This window comes from Mycetomoellerius zeteki, unplaced genomic scaffold (genome assembly GCF_001594055.1).
Source record: "Mycetomoellerius zeteki isolate Tzet28-1 unplaced genomic scaffold, Tzet1.0 scaffold38, whole genome shotgun sequence".
Lineage (NCBI taxonomy): Eukaryota > Metazoa > Arthropoda > Insecta > Hymenoptera > Formicidae > Mycetomoellerius > Mycetomoellerius zeteki.
In genome coordinates this window covers 124340-141454 of record NW_017257371.1, presented here as the reverse complement: position 1 = coordinate 141454, position 17115 = coordinate 124340, and the positions used below count along the sequence as shown (strand labels likewise).

Sequence of the window (17115 nt, the reverse complement as noted above, 5' to 3'; positions counted from 1 at the left end):
AAAAAGTAACGCAGTTATCAGTAAAGTTACCCAAAAAGTAACTTGTAACTGTAACTTCGTTATAAGTAACGAGTTACTTCCATTCCCTGATATATATGTATATATATATATACACATATATACATATATAAATATAATATATAAGGCAATAATATACTCATATATATATATATTTATTTATTTACACACAAGTTAATCTTTCACGTGTAGATTAATTATATAATTCTATCAAAATTATGTTTTATTCTAATTATTGAATTGTTATTCGAAATGATGTTCATTAATAACACGAATTTTTCAGATCATGATAAATAAAATTAATGTTTTGTAAAGTTGTCATTATTTATCCTTTTTAAAAATGTTGTGTCATATTTATTTTAGTAAATATTAATATAATAACGGCTCCGATTGAGCTTGATATATATTATCAAAGTCATGAGTGACCTTCAGAAGATTTTAGTCCGCGCATATTGTTACTCATTTAAAAGTTATTAACAAATAAAGTTTTAAAAAATATATATCTTACTTCTATTACGTACGATATATTAAGAACTATCCCACACCATCCCTTGCTTACATAATGATCAAGAAGACTAGAACTAAGGAGGATCAACTCGTGCCAATAGCGGTAGTGGGGGTGAGGCAAAAAGTGGCGACGGATAACTTCCCCCACTCTTGCGCTTCATTAGTCCTCTCTGTCGCTCTATATAGTCGTCGCTCTGTCGTTCTATAATCGTCACTTTGTCGCTCTTATATCGAACTTTCACACAATGCGCAGTGCCGCTGCACATTGTGTGAATAACTGCGGACGTTTTTTGACTCACCCCCACCACACGAGTTGATCCTCCTTAGTTCTAGTCTTCTTGATAATGATTTTCAATGTGAAACTAGAGGGATTAAAAGACTTCGATGGGGATTAATGTTGATTAACGTTCTCTTATGTTACAGACCCTAATTTAGGATTCACAATAGGTGTATCCAGAAGCATGACCGCTCAATGAATGCTCAGTGAGCGAATAACTGGAGATTTATAGATTTTTTGAAATTTTTTAATTTTTTAAAATACTGAAAATTTTTTAGCATTCTGGTGGAAAATTGGAGATTTCATGAGATCTTTGAATTCTGATTAAGGGCCACTTTTACCAACTGCGATTAACTTAAGCGGCCGATTAGTCCATTGGAATTGACCAATCGCATTTGTCATTTTGTTTAACGACAGATGGTAATTGGCCAATTCCAATGGATTAATCGATCGATTTAAATTAATCGGAGTTGGTAAAAGTGGCCCTTAGAGATTTATTGGGTACATTCAATACTACGACCGCTCACTGAGCGCTCAGTGAGTTCTTGTATCTATTTGGTCTATATTTTTAGTTCTAACGGAATGCCAATTAGAGACACTATAATAAGAGACTGGTATAAGTTCTAGTTGGATAGAAAATGGCGTTCACAGGACAATAAATCATAGGACGCGTTCGCAACTAGGACGGAAAAGCAGAAAAAGTAGGAAAGTAGAAGCCAATCAGAATTCGGGCTGTACTATCATCTATTATCAGCACGACTTTTGATTGGCTTCTGCCATTTCATATCCAGCCAATCAAAAATTAGCCCATCTATGCCAGTCTCTTATTATAGCGTCTCTAATGCCAATAAAATGAAAGCACTCACTGAGCGCTCATTGAGCGGTTGTAGTACTAAATACACCCAATCAGTACCACGGTCACTCACTGAGCGTTCAGTGAACTCTTGTATCTGTTTGGTCTATATTTTTAGTTCTAACGGAATATGCCAATCAGATGCAAGAGCTCACTGAGCGCTCAATGAGTGGTTGAGTGCATTCAGTGGGTGCATTCAGTACTACAACCGCTCACTGAGCTCTCAGTGAGCGCTTGCATCTTATTGGTATATTCCGTTAGAATTAAAAATATAGACCAAACAGATACAAGAGCTCACTGAGCGCTTACATCTTATTGGTATATTCCGTTAGAACTAAAAATATAGAATAAACAGATACAAGAGCTCACTGAGCGCTCAGTGAGCGGTCATGATACTGAATGCACCCGTTGTAGTACTGAATGCACCCATTGGCTGCATTCAGCAGACTCAACAGTTGAGTGAGCGTTCGCTGCTATTGACGTATTCTTCTAGATCTAAAATTCTGATTGGATGATCTAAAAGAATACACCAATAACAGCGAGCGCTCACTTAACTTTTGAGCCCGCTGAATGCGCCCATTATGTCATCGAGTTGGCAACACTGGCCCAATCGCCAACCAGTGACCTCTACACCGAGTTACACCGAGCACTTGATACGTGTATCAACTAGTAACTTTCTATTAAATTATCTTAATTTCAGCAATGTATTTAAAGAATAATGCATTAAATCGGTACAATATACATCAAAATGATTAATTAAATGCATATATTATATATATGTTTTCACGTATCGCCGAAATTAAAATAACTCAATAGAAAGTTACTAGTTAGGCCGAAATCAGACTATGCATTGAAGATTGAGATTGAAGATTGAAAAATTCAAATTTGAGACCAATCGAAATGAAAGGAGCTAAAATTTCTTTGTCCTTATTGGTCAAATTTCAATTTTCAATCTTCAACCTCAATCTTCAATGCGTAGTCCGATTCCGGCCTTAGTGCCCGTATGAAATGTACGATGTAAAGTAGAGTACAGTAAGGATGCAGCCACAATAGAAGGAATAAGGAATTAGGAATAAGGAATAACGATTTTAACCTATCAGAAACCGTGTATTCTGATGTATCCGATTTCTGATAAGTTGAAATCGTTATTCCTTATTCCTAATTCCTTATTCCTTCTATTGTGGCTGCACCTTAATTTTACTCTATATCGATCGCGGGCTATCGCATTATTCGCGGTTAGTGTTCACGCCATTCACGGTCAGATTGGGCCAGACATCGGGAGTTAATTGCCAACTACATTGTTATAACAAAAACGTACGGTGAGTACAAGCGAACGAATATGCATGCATACGGAATTGTGCACGTATTGTAGATAGCGTCTTTTTTTCTTTTTTTCTTTTTCGAATTTAGATTTCCACCGATTCCAATGACACCACGTGCTCGCGTCTCGGTGAATCCGGTTTGCAAAACTAGAAATAGCATCAAATTGTGATGGAATTCATATATTTATGAGGAAGGAAAATCGGCAAGCTCGTGATACCTCGTTCTCTTCGGCCTGTCGTTGAATTCCCTTTAGTCAGACGTCCGCGTGACTTACGTCAGATAATAGCGACTTACGTAATGCATTTAACCCTGGCTCTTGGCCGAATACATCGTTTTTAGGATCGTGCGAAATGCTAGTCCCACATCCGGAGGGATATATTGTTACGATGAAGGACTGATAGAGACGTAGCCGTGATCAATTGATCGAAAATCAAAATTGCTCTGATTGTCAAAAGAGCCTTTCCTGAACAATGCCAATTGATGATGCAATGGCTTAATCGCTCCTTTCAATAATAGTAATCGCGATTATCGCAGCTGTCTATTTGTATTATAGATAATTAGAAGAAAAAATGCATTTCTCTAACGTGGATTGACGTTGATAGAATTTGATAGAATTGGCTCAAAGGTCATTTTTAGAGTTACACGTGTCTCACTTCGGACGTCTTCTTTGGATGCTTTCCAGGAAAAGACACAAGTGATACAGTGTGACACAGTGAATTATTATATTCTTGTTGTTTGCCACTGTTAAACGAAGATGAAGTATTCACTGTGTCTTTTGTTGAAAAGTATCATTTGTCTCTATATCATTTTCTAAGAATCTTAATGCATGATGTCACTTTATAACTTACAATTAATGTCACTTTATAACTTACAGTTAGTATAATATGCTCTATTATACTAATTGTAAGTTATAAAATCACAAAATTGTTTTTTTATTCGGAATACTTTGTTAATTGTCACTTTATTCGAAAATTTATAATTATTGCATATTTTAATTGTTTCACGATTGTTCCACCAGCGCTGATATTTTTTGTACGCTTTTTCCGTTTTTTTTTTTGGTACATCATATATTACAACATATACAGGGAAAGAATAGTATGATTCAAAAATCTCAACGTAGCAATGCTTGTAATATCATACTTGTAATATTGTGAGTGATTATTAAGCCGAAGGTAAAAGTAATATTTTGGAGAAAAATTACAACAGGTAAATTAATTATGTGTTCCATTTTTTTAAATTTGGAGATATGGTAGTAGTGTCTTAATGCTAAGATTATGCAATATTATAATGTGCAATTACATACGTCTTTCAAAAGCATCTATGTGTTTTCTTTATATTAATTAATTCATCTCATTATTTTGTGCATAAAAATATTAAGATACAATTATCAAAAAATTAATAATTAGGAGATATTTTATTTCATGTCAAATATGCCAGAATAAAATATTGCTAAATTAATTTTTGTTGCTCTAATATTTTATTACTTTTATATAGTACAATAGAAGAATGGTTAAAAGGACGTTATATTTTTAAAAAAGTTTTATTAAAAAAAAGAAATGGCGATGACCTTTACGTGACCTTGAAAAATTAATTTTTGTATAAATTGGCTTTATTATTTTTTTTCCTTCTTTATGCCATATAACTATTAATTAAAACAGTTTTGCTTGCCAAGTTCAGTTTTCGAGATGACTGGAGGATTTAAAATAATACATTCTAAAAGTTCGTCATTATATAATTACATAGATATCTTTTTGTTATGGCAAAGATACTTTATCGTTAAATCATCCGATATCAGTGGATTATTAGCGTTAATTATTTGATTTAAGCTTAACACGTTGCCGGACCAATTTTACATGATTTGCCCAAAGCGCCGGAATGAATTTTTCGTTATACGATGCATATTACTATAAAATATCTATAACGGATGAGTTGAACTGTGTTATCATGTTTTTTATGCGTCTATCTTATACTAGAGATCACCGGTAACTATAATGTGGCGTTGTAATGTCTTCGATTTCGCGCTATATTTTGCTAATTTTTTAACAACATAGATAATCAAGCTGTCTTAATCGTTTCTTATTTTGCTCATTCTTGTTGTGTCTATTCAACTATCAAGTAATGCTATCCATTATACTTCTACACGTTACATTAATTTTTGCATTTCATTTCCTATGTTTAATTTTTTGAATAGTTCATTAAACGAAGATTGTGTCTCTATGAAAAAAATGCTAAAATAATAGATAGAACAAATGCACAAAAAAATTATCACAAAAATTGTCACCTTTTCCTCTGTCGTGTTTTAATACGATATATCGCAACATGTGCATATAATAACATGCAACGGTTATAAATAAAATTAATTTTATGTGTTCTATCAGGCATTAGTTTCTTTATATGATTGTAATAACGATGGTAATATTGACTATTTTTGAAGTATTGTTATTTACTTGAACTATGTTTTTATTAATCTCAGCATCGCCGGTTACCGATGATAACCGATGATCCCTACGGCATTCAACGTGGTAACTTTCTGTTTAGAATTCTTTCTTCAAAACAATTGTTTTTTGCACTCGCGCGTTATCGATATTATTTTTAATAGTATTTAATAATTATAACATTAAATTCTTGTTGAGTGTCGAATGTGATACAATACGTAATAAAGTATGTAACAAATGGGAAAAACTTATATTTTTTTACTATTTTTGTATAATTGAACCATTTTTTTTTCCAGAATACACAATTAAATAAATATGGGTGTTCCGACGGGTGATCCAGAAAAAGGAAAGAAGGTAATAAATAATAGCTGTCAGTTTTATCGCTTATGCGCTTTATTCTTATTTTTACATGTGGAAGAAAAATAGAATGAATGTGTGTGAGCGTCAAAACCGAAAATGCAGCCTTAAAGACAAAATTTGATAAGCTTATAAACAACAATTTATTATAACATAACTGTGCATTTTTTTTCTTCTAGATTTTTATTCAAAGATGTGCACAATGTCATACTGTCGAATCGGGTGGCAAACACAAAGTAGGTCCCAATTTACATGGACTTATAGGTAGAAAAACTGGCCAAGCCTCTGGTTTCCTATATACCGATGCCAACAAAGCGAAAGGTATGTGTTTAGTTGTTGACACAGTTAAAAATAATAAATTTATAGATAACATTAAACGTTAATCTATAACATCAATCGTTACTTATTGTTAGAATAAATATGTATATGTATACTTATATAATGTACATCTAATTATAATTCGCGTATTGCTATATTCTAGGCATCACTTGGAATAAGGATACCCTTTTTGAGTATCTAGAAAATCCAAAGAAATACATTCCCGGTACGAAGATGGTATTCGCCGGATTAAAGAAACCCCAAGAGCGGGCTGATCTTATAGCTTATCTGGAACAAGCGACAAAATAAGCGCTTCCCCGCGGCCATGCTACCGATCGCAGAAATCGTGAAGAACGCGAGTGAGCACGCGAGATGCCGAGCATGGCATGAGTCGCGATATTAGTACTATTATCATCTCATCACGTTTTATCATCTCACTCGTGTTCATCCCATGGACTCTTCTCTCGATGGTACTCAAAAGCGTTCGCGATACTCGCGACAAAAGCGTTTAAATAGTAATAAATTGTTATTGTTGATAAGTAGATAATTGCAAATATGTACATGACGTAACACAGGGATCGAGCTAGCTCAATCCTGGTTTTTTCCTTTTTCATCACACCGAAGAGACATCCTCAATAGCTCTAATGCCCGCCATACGAGTGGTTGACCCACTTTTCTGCGGATCCCGCGTCCTTGATTATTTATTATCATTGTACCATGCAGTAAGTGTTGATCTGTAAATCAAAGACGAAATACAGACTAGACAATTAAAAATTCACGATTGTCTTATTTCTTTTCATTGATGACAAAATTATACCGCTCGAATATATGCATAGCAAAAATAATATTCGACAATCGACCAATAAATCGAGCCCGTTATGATGTTCAGATAATCTTGATTAATATAAAATTTAATTATTATAAACGTAAAAATACATGTTTCGACTTACAGAGCCTTCATCAGTCCGTTACATAAAATTTCCTTAATTACATTCTATAAAAAATAAGAATGGCTAATGATCTGTACCGTCTGCCAAATAACCACTCTTTTTATAGACTGTAATTAAGGAAATTTTATGTAAGGAACTGATGAAGATTCTGCGAGTCAAATCATGTGTATTTTTACGTTTATAATAATTAAATTTTATATTAATCAAGATTACCTGAACATCATAACGGGCTCGATCATTGGTCGATTGTCAAATGATATTGTCTTTTCTTCGAGTTATGTGTAAGATCCTGGTCGTTCGCAACAAATTAATTATTAAAGTGAGCCTGATGATAGAATATTTACAAAGCGATTAAATGTGATATCATTGATAGACTTAAGATTTTTGAGCTTTGATTGGATTAGACAAGTGCTGTTGCCTGTGGAATATCATTTGAGCAGCTTATCGCTTTCGCGAATTGCACTTTTCCTATTTTATTATTAGACTTTCCTGCTTTACATTTACATTTAAGGATTTTAATCCAAGTTGATAAAAACGAAGAAGGAAGGAGATGTGGTTAACGACAGGAAGTCTTTGGCTCGATTGGGGTTTTACTCAATTCCTTAACGAAATCACATCCAGTCGCTTTTAGTGTACCATTTCGATACAACACGTATGTGCGATTTACATAGTTGAATAACGTTAGTATAATTTAGTGCATAAGTGATAATCAAAATACATGGCAGTTTTGATCGTCGACGATATTCGTGAAAAAAATCATAAATTTAAAACAAATTATTTTAATTTTAAATATAAATTATAATTTCTTTATTTTTTTTAAATTAAGTAAGAGATCTTTTATATTCAATCAAAGCGGATCTTAATGCTTAAATATTTGTATGAATTTATATATATTTACAAAGAAAAAAAGGAGTAAATAGCCAAACGCATCTAAGTAGCGAAAGTCATTTATTTAAAATTATTTCATTAACAAAATAAAAAGATATTTTCATTTTGTTAACGTGTGTGGCTATTTACTCCTTTTTTTCTTTGTTTATATTTATAAAGCCACGTTCGAATTACAAAAAAAATTTATATATATTTCACAGTTAGCGTTAACTCAGTAAATGTCACTTACTGTAGTCATTGTTTATTAAAGTTAATATTTTTATTGTGATATAATACATATCGAAAGTAGGGAATTCCAGGTTGAAACGCTAACTGAGGCAATATTTTTCATAATAAAATTATTTGCAGATTTAATATTTTTATTAACATCTAATTATTAATATTCTTAGAAAGATGCTTATTTTCATCAAAAATTTATTAAATTGCTTCTGAGTTTAATAAATGTTAATTATTATTACTCTGATTCTGCCCATAATTGCGTTTCGAGACTGAAAAAGATTTCGGTTGCGCAGATTGCAGAATCAGACATTTATATAAATAGAGAAATATTTAAACACATAAAATCCGCATTGATAATTGGAATTCTCTTATTTAATTAGATTTATTTTTGTCGGTCTAAATTCGTATCATATTTTTTTTTATTTTTCTCGTACGACACACGTTTGACCCGTATTGAATTTTTAAATCATTGCATTTGAATTTTTTATTTTAAGTATTTTAACTTCTTATAAGTTTATAATTTAATAATTTTCCATTTCTTTACAATTTAATTAATATTTCTATAAAAGTGTGAAGTATATTTCAACGAATCCGAGAATTATGACGAGTAATAATGACGAGTTGCCCGATGAGGCCGTTTCAAGCGTCAGTGACAATTATGTTGCAAGACTCAAAGATAAGACATCCTTGAGACTACGTTTGGGTCGCGTCTTCAGCTCTGGTGGGCTCAAAAGTCCCAAGAGTTCGAAAAGCGTATCAAGTTCGGGCGGATCGAGCCCTAGTTATGGCAGTCCTCGCACCAGGACGAGATATTCCTGGCAGCCGGGGACCTACGCTGATGAAGAGAATCGATCGCCCTGTACGTCGGAGAGTGGAATCTCGCTCTTGTCATCTTCGGCGAAGTCGTCACCGATCACGAACACTGCGAGCTCGCCCAAAAGTCCATTCACGCCGAAGAAACTATGCTTTTCGACGTGGTATGCCGATAGGTAAGTTTGCGACTCCATTCATATACAATGGTGGATCCACGAGGGAGGTCAATGGGGTCATCCCCTTTGAAGCCAATCGTCAGTCGGTTCGATTCGGTCGGTTAACATAAATACTACAATTTATGTTATACTAATGGTTCGTCTATCTCCTATAGTTATCAAGTTATTTGTTATTGTTTACTATTTCTTTTATTAATTAATTATTCCTCTATAGGATATATCGGGATAATTCCAAGTAGGGTTATTTCATTATTTATCCTATTGTTTAAATCTGCAATAATAATTTTTTCAAACGTGTATTCAACATATAACTGCAACTATCGATTTGTTGCGTTGTTCTAATTTCCAACTTGCTGTTGGGAATCTGTAAAATTTACATATATTTACTATTTCTTCTGGTATTTTTGCAATTTATAATACAACAACTATCATGGCCGAGTTTGAATAATTTGTTTACAAAAAGTCACAAAGCGTTCGGCACACACAGATTTGACAAATAACAGAGAGCCGTGGTAAGAGTGACCTAGCGAGTCTACTTTGATTTTTTCTGACCTCCCCCTAATCTGAAGACTGGATCCGCGTCTGTTCAAATATTTGTGAAATTGACGTATTATGTATTACGTTAATATTAATATATTTATATAAATATGTTAATATATTATATATATAGGGTGTTCGGTAAAGATCGTAACAACTCGCTCAGAACTTTTAATCGATTTTTTTGAAAACATTAAAAGCGCATCATTTTCCTTTATCCGGTAACACTTGAGAGACAGACCTATCGCTACAATGAGTTTCATTGAAATCAATTATTGTCACGTAGGATTCTTTTTGTAAGTCCAATTCTAAGAACTCCACGTTGCAAATTATTAGAGTCTGTGGATTACTATTTCCTAAATACAGATTGCACGGCTTTTATATATGAAGTAAATGTTGTCACGACATATTGACAGCGTCATATTGGATTAAGAAATGACAAAGAACTCAATTTCAAAATTTTTTATTGTTCTCGGCATAAACTTCACTTTACAGACACGACTTTAAGATTCCCTTAATGTAATTGTGAAGTTTAATAACATAACGACACACACAATTATTTATGACATTTATGCTGTTCCATATATTGGAAAAAGTCTAAGAATAAATGTAGGTATCGATCAGAGTGGATATCTTTATGTTAATCGTGCAACCACGCTTAACTTTAATTTCTCACACGCAGTAGCGGATTTATATATTTTGGTGCCCTAGATCTTGTACTTTGTGGCGCCCCTTAATACACAATTGGCGCTCTTTTCAAATGAACGAGCGACTAAAAAAAGAGTTACTTGAACGTAAAGTTACATTTATGGAAAATCGAGCCTTACTATTTATTGACTTATACAAATTATAATAATACATAGTATATATATATATCTAATTAGACAATAATTATTTGTTAAATCATTGGAAAAGTAATCTTGTTGATTTTGTTAATCGACCTAATTTCGGACAACCTTTACATTCGCATTCTTCTTGTCTTTGCTGCTGCAAATTCATCAATTATCTCCTCGCAATTAAATTTTTTTAACAATTCCACGTAAATCCACGCTAATGCAGCGAAACCATTTAATCTCTCTTGATTTATGCTTGGTTTATGCTTCGGTCTTAATCCTAAAATCCTAAAATTTAGCCAATAGGGATGCCAATATTAATTGGTCCTAATTGAAATCTGTATTCCATTAGCTGAATTTTGGGATTTTAGGATTAAGACCGAAGTATAAATCAGGCATTATATTTGCTCGTAGTTTTTATTCTTTTAAACGTTGAAGGTTCACGAAGGAAACGAATGAACGTTTACCTGAACAGTTCGTTAATGGAATACTGTGACAAATCCTTAAAGCGATTTCAATAGGCCTGTTCTTTTTAAATGAATTTCTTGCACGGTTCATCTTTTCTCTTTTTCTCTCCAACGTGGAGAGAAAAGGAAGAATGATGAACCGTGCAAGAACTTCAACTAAAAAGAATAGACCTAATATTTGAGTATACTTCATGTAGTTCGCCTCTAGAAGAATGGCGCGGTCCCTATATAAAGCTTTGTGGGCCTCCTGTTTAAACCCATGACTGTTCGCACGTTTCACGTCAAGATAATGGAAAAGAATGAAATGATTCTTGGCAAGTGCTCAAAGTGCCTAAAATTTTGTCGATAAGTAAAACAGCTGGATGATCCAAGAATTATCTGAGGGTGCACCTGTTCCGTTTTATGCATGATGCGCATGCTATTTAACATTCAGTAAACAAAAAGAATAAAATGATATCTACATCGTGCGTAAAATAGAAAACATCTTGAACTTGTGCGATTATATTTTACTTTAGTCCGAATCAGGCAGGACAGATATACCTGACTAAGTATACAAACAAAAGATAACCGCTCGCAAGGCAAATATGGTATAAAGACATAATGAGAAAAAGATTGTCGGAGTTTTATGATTTCTCCATTTAATTACATGATTTTAGAAATGACTACTTTGCAAAAGTTACATTATAAGTTTTCTTGTAATCGTAGAACTACATAATTATGAGAATAAATATGAAATTAAAAATATGAAAACACATTCTCGTTTTCTAAAATATCCTTGCGGGCTTTTAAGATCTGACCTGGTTCAGAACGTATTCGAATTAAATTCGTCCTAAATAAACAAAAGACATAATTTTGCGTGGGGTACAAGGATCTTATTTTGAAGCGAATAAATTAAACCGAATTGGTACAATAAAAGTCGCAGACGACGGTTCGAATTTTTATACGTCTTTAATAAGATGAGCTAGTGAACGTTCGCAGAACTATAAATTTCGCAAATTGTGAATAAAAGTGCAATGTGAGGAAGGAGTATAATAAATGTGGTATACAGAACGTGTGCTTTGATATATAGCAATCGTGGTAGCTCCGTCATCGGTCTTTTTCGTACATCGAGCAACCACCGCGACACCGACCGATGGATCGATGCAGCGCCGGCGCTGTGGAGTGCGCAACCACCAAGACAGGCACCCCTACTTTCATCTCCGTTTTGCCAACGATTGTGTCAACGTGGAGGTGCGCAACGGGAAAGAGATCCTCACCTCTTTCTCCTCTCCTCTTTTCTCCTGTCTTTCCATGTCCTGTCCCTCGATTTCGATACATCTCGAATCGTCGCCGTGATCCGCAGAACGCTATACGCCACGCACTGGACCACTGTACGGTTTAATACCCGCGTGTTCACCAACCAGGGAGCCAACTTAATTGAAGTGCTCGAACATTTTCGCTCGGCAAACGAGCTGTAACGATCAAACACGAGTCCATCAGGTGAGTGATTTGAGTGCGATACAAAAAATTAATTGATCTTTAAATTGATCTCTGAATCGGTCTTTGATAACCTGGAGAACTGCTTAATCCTGAAATCGAATCTATACCTGTGACAGGCAATTGTGACAGATAGAAAGAATTAATATAGCAGGAATCGTATCGCGAAGAATAATTTTCATGTGGTTTTATATAAAACTGAAAACATGTCATTCATCGACATATTTTTTTATTATGTAGTTATTGTAACGTTATCGCTTTGTAATATCGAAAATGAATATCCGTCATTAAGCCAAGTTACAATTGCCTCGACATTGCGCTCTACAGATCGATTCAACGTGAATGTCATATTCAGTGACATGTCATATTTATTCTTCTGCTGAAGCCATTGTAGTAAAATGTAAGAACGACGATAATTATCATCGACGATTATAATGCATTTTCGTTGAAGTTAACGATTTTGATGATCATTAAGAACTTTTGCTTTGATTATTTTCCTTTTTTAACAGTGTTTATCATATTTGTGAACAACATAACTTTATACCTCTAAGATATGTCTAATTGGAGTTCTGATATTTTCTGAATGTCTAGAAAAAGTTTTGGTTTCCTATATGTTTTAGATTTTCGAGTTGCTTGAGTCGTTATGATTGTGATCGTGATGAGTTTATCAGTTACATTAAATTAATCAATAATTCACGAGGGAAAACTAGTTCGCTGGTGAATTAATGTAAGCGAGACATCGTAATCGTGCGCCAACCAGAATGGACGATTCGAAGTGCGATTGGACTCTTCAAGCGATATCGTACTTCAAAAAACCTTTCTCCCTTTTATGGAGATCGTATTGAATAAATTCTATTCTCAGAACTTTCAGAATTGTATCGATATTCAAGACAATTAGATTTAGTAATTGTTAAGTTATTAAAATATCGGGAATAACTCAAGAAGGAAAAAATCTATTTCCTCTGCTTTTTTGTTTGTCTTCTTTATATGCTTCTGTTCCTCTTCTTCTATGCTTTCTTCATTCTTCTTCTTTAATTCTAAAGCGTAATCAGGAGATATAATTAAATAATGTATATCTATAATTTTAGAAATCTCGCCACCTCGCACATGTTCATGTTAACGCGGTACATCGCCATTGTGGACATGAAACAATTTCTATTTTTATAAAATGCGGTAATTAGCAACAAGGTCTATCTAATGATCTCGTATCCTGTACGCGTATTCGATGACATTCTCACGCTTATATACGCAGATATAACTATTCACCGATTTATATTTTACTTTCGCCAATGGCTTGTAACTTTTGTTATTCACATGAAGTAGAGCCTATTTAGTGAAGTAGCACATGAATATCTAAGGTTGGTTTCGAGCCAAGATTTAAGGCATGGAATTTATCGACACACTTGCACATTCATATAAACATGAAACTTACAGTGATGTACAGTTATTTACTAAAAGATTGCAACACTTTTTTCGAATTCACCCTTGCTTGTAAAACAGTTGAACGTAAATGGTTAGATTCATAAGTAAGAATCAATCGCTCGATGAGCAAGCTGTATTTCGAAAGCCATCGAAAAGAAGTGTTGGAATGTTTTAGTAAACGACTGTATATTCATAGTTAGCATAGCAAAATAATTTGTACTTAGTGTTATCATTTAGACTAGATTTTATGCAAAATATCCTAATGACTCAGAAAAATATGAAGACGAAGCTTGTACGACTTGTTAAACAGGAACTTCCCACACAGCATGTAATATTGAAGTAATATTGCAGTGACATTATAATATTGCAGTGATATTACAATATTGCAATATTATATTACAACTTGCAATGCAATATTACGAAAATATTATAATTGAGATATTACATGGTAAAATATTAGAATGTAATATTGCAGTAATTTTACTGAGCTATTACAATGTGATACAGGGTGTCCCACGGGAAGATGTTGAAACTAATCAGCTGTCATTTTCGAAGGTATTCAGTTATTGAAAAAACAAAAATTGAGCTAAAAAGAGAAAAGTCTACAATTTTTAATGAGTATAAATAAAGTTTAACAAACTGTTTGCGTATCAATTAATTTTATTGATGAAAAATATGCTATGAAAAATCAAGTAAACGCTAAGATTAATATTTAAGATAGCAGATAAGATCGAAAAACAGTTTCAGATTTAGTAGCAGCTATTTAAAAAGTTATTAGCAATATTAAAAACGATATGTTAGAAAAAGTTTTTATGAGTTTTCGTAACAAAAATTGTGTTTTGTACAAATTCAGATGATGCGCGCATTCCGAAAAAATTACTCCTTGGGATTATGACACAACATATTTTTCATCAATAAAATTAATTGATACACGAACATTTTGTTAAATTTTATTTATACTCATTAAAAATTGCAGACTTTCCTCTTTTTTTTTCAGCGCAATTTTTGTTTTTTCAATAACTGAATACCTTCGAAAATGACAGCTGATTAATTTCAACACCTTCCCGTGGGACATCCTGTATATCATTTGCATAATTTTGAGTCTAATATCCTACTTTTGTATACAACGAGTTTTTTGCATTCACCTGCAGAAAAGAGATGTCAATAGATCAGGTGACTCAGCATTTTTGCGATTGGTTCAAAAGTATATAGAATGTATGAGCAGATCTTATTCTGCGCATGTAGTATATATTACGTTTTGGCAACAATTATGCTCGTATTCATAGCCAAGCATTATATTTAAAGCTTCTTTAAATTTATCTTCAGATGCTATCTACGAATTATTTTATTGGCTACTGAGTATCTAAAGATAAATTTAAGGAAGCCTTAAATATAAGGTCTGACTATGAATACGAACATTAAAGAGACGAGTCAGCAGTCTAGTTTAATATATAGATAGAAATCTGTGATTCATTACCTTCGTCCATATTATAATAACCTTCCTCACCCATATTTTCAACGTTCACATTCACTTAATAGAGGAAACTCGACGATGAGCGACCTAAACTGTATGTAACCATGAAAAACCAGCAAAAACAGCCAGCGTAACATTGGCGCAAGCGTTGAAACTAAAATTAATTTTCTTTGCTTGCGCTCTGACGCTGTCTTAAGGCCATGGCACACAGAAAAACTTAAGTTTTAAAACGTAAGCAATAAGCGAATTGGCCAATCACAGTAAAGACCGTAAGGCTATAATGTAAGCAGTAGTCAATCCAATACGTTGATTTCCTTACTGCATACGTCTTACTGTTCAAATTTTTTTGTGTGCCAAGGCCCTTACGCCTCGTGTAGATGAGCTTTAATTCTTTCTCGCGGTATTCATCTTACCTCTCGCGTAATCGCAGATATGAAGTATTCGCCGCAGCAGCAGCAGCATCAGAAGCAGCGAAAATCGGAGGGCAGCGACGCCGCTTCTATGGATGCTACCCTCAGCCGAACGTCGGCATCCAGTACGCAGGAGCAACGCAAGGCCTCATCAACGTCGTCATCGACGCGGGCGCCTGTCTGCCGTTCACCATCCACCGGCATGTTCGCCTGGATGCGTGTGTTCCGACTTGCATCAATGTTGCACCAGGTCGGCTGCTAAAGCTCGCCTTGACGAGTATGGACCGTGCTAGAAGGGAAAAGAGAAGGAAAGAGAGTAGAAAAGAGAGAGAGAGAGAAAGAGAGTTGATATAGAATCGTATATCTTAACAATCTCAGATTAAATAATTAATATCGTACAACACAGACGCGCATAGCATACGGGCGCGAAGTAGCGGCCCCGTTTCGAGTCGTGATTTACAAATCTAAATATATATGTATGTATATGTAATATATCATGTATGTATTATATACATATACATGTATTTATGCACGGCCGAGTCGTAGGGACACACGGCCAATGTCGTAGTTCGATCATTAGTTCGAATACGCGAAGATGAATCGCCGAGTTGCGATTCGCCGTGTACACATGTCGTTGAGATGTAGATTGTAAAGTCACAGATTTACAAAATATCGCAATGACACATCCACTTTTGAAGCATTTTTGCGTAAAAATGGCGGATGGTGTACATGATACATTATTTCATCTACGCATTAGGCGCAGCTATTAATTAGGCTTCGTTTGTGCAAAATTTATTTCTATACATTTTTTGTCAAATGAAACGTTCATCTCTTATAAAATTTACTTTCTCTTTCGGTGGTTAATGTGTTAATGTGTTTCATCTTCCGAAATTGAATTGTACTTACATGTACTTTTTTTTGCACTGAAACCTTAATGACAAATAAACCCTTATTAAACTAAAGAATACATAAATTAGACATGCTCGGATATTTCTTTGTTCATAAATAAGTTGAGAACAAAAAAATTGATTTACATAATTTACGGCTTTACTTTTCCTTACAAAATACATTAATTCAAGTACATAAGTTTGCAATGGTCGCGTCTTTGCTTCAAAATGGTAGAGTTTAAGGTACTTTATAAATCTAGTGACTTTAGTAGTCGGGCCGCGCCTGCACTGTATCATTTGCCTCATAATGCAAAAAGATATAAAGATGAATTCTCCTCTCTGGGTCAAAGTTTCATTACAAATGCTTTGAAGTATTTGATTGACCAATCAGAAGAAAGAATTTTACAAATTGAATCAAGGAATGTTCCAAAGCATTTGTAGCATTACGTTGATCGTACTCTCTGTCGCATTTTCT

General features: G+C 33.9%; 2 protein-coding genes across 2 annotated transcripts in view; both read left to right on the top strand.

Moving 5' to 3' along the window:
* The first annotated feature begins 2878 nt into the window (after positions 1 to 2878).
* On the top strand, positions 2879 to 6864 carry CytC (mitochondrial cytochrome C). The gene is made up of 4 exons (XM_018453376.1): positions 2879 to 2974; positions 5710 to 5767; positions 5950 to 6091; positions 6252 to 6864. Exons 2-4 carry the CDS (start codon positions 5729 to 5731, stop codon positions 6395 to 6397), a joined length of 327 nt encoding a protein of 108 aa, XP_018308878.1. The 5' UTR covers positions 2879 to 2974; positions 5710 to 5728; the 3' UTR covers positions 6398 to 6864.
* A 1881-nt stretch (positions 6865 to 8745) lies between these two features.
* LOC108726036 (rap1 GTPase-activating protein 1) overlaps positions 8746 to 17115 on the top strand; it is a 122925-nt gene continuing 114555 nt past the window's right edge. Inside the window, exon 1 of the mRNA XM_018453393.1 lies at positions 8746 to 9134. Within this exon, the coding sequence (XP_018308895.1) occupies positions 8746 to 9134 (389 nt within the window). The remainder of the gene's footprint in view (positions 9135 to 17115) is intronic.

Excerpts from the sequence above, each read along its gene's own strand:
- CytC (XM_018453376.1), top strand. The coding sequence starts at position 5,729 with ATGGGTGTTCCGACGGGTGATCCAGAAAAAGGAAAGAAG. Across the intron at positions 5,768-5,949 it reads ATCCAGAAAAAGGAAAGAAG|ATTTTTATTCAAAGATGTGC; the intron begins GTAATAAATAAT and ends TTTTTCTTCTAG. Across the intron at positions 6,092-6,251 it reads CGATGCCAACAAAGCGAAAG|GCATCACTTGGAATAAGGAT; the intron begins GTATGTGTTTAG and ends GCTATATTCTAG.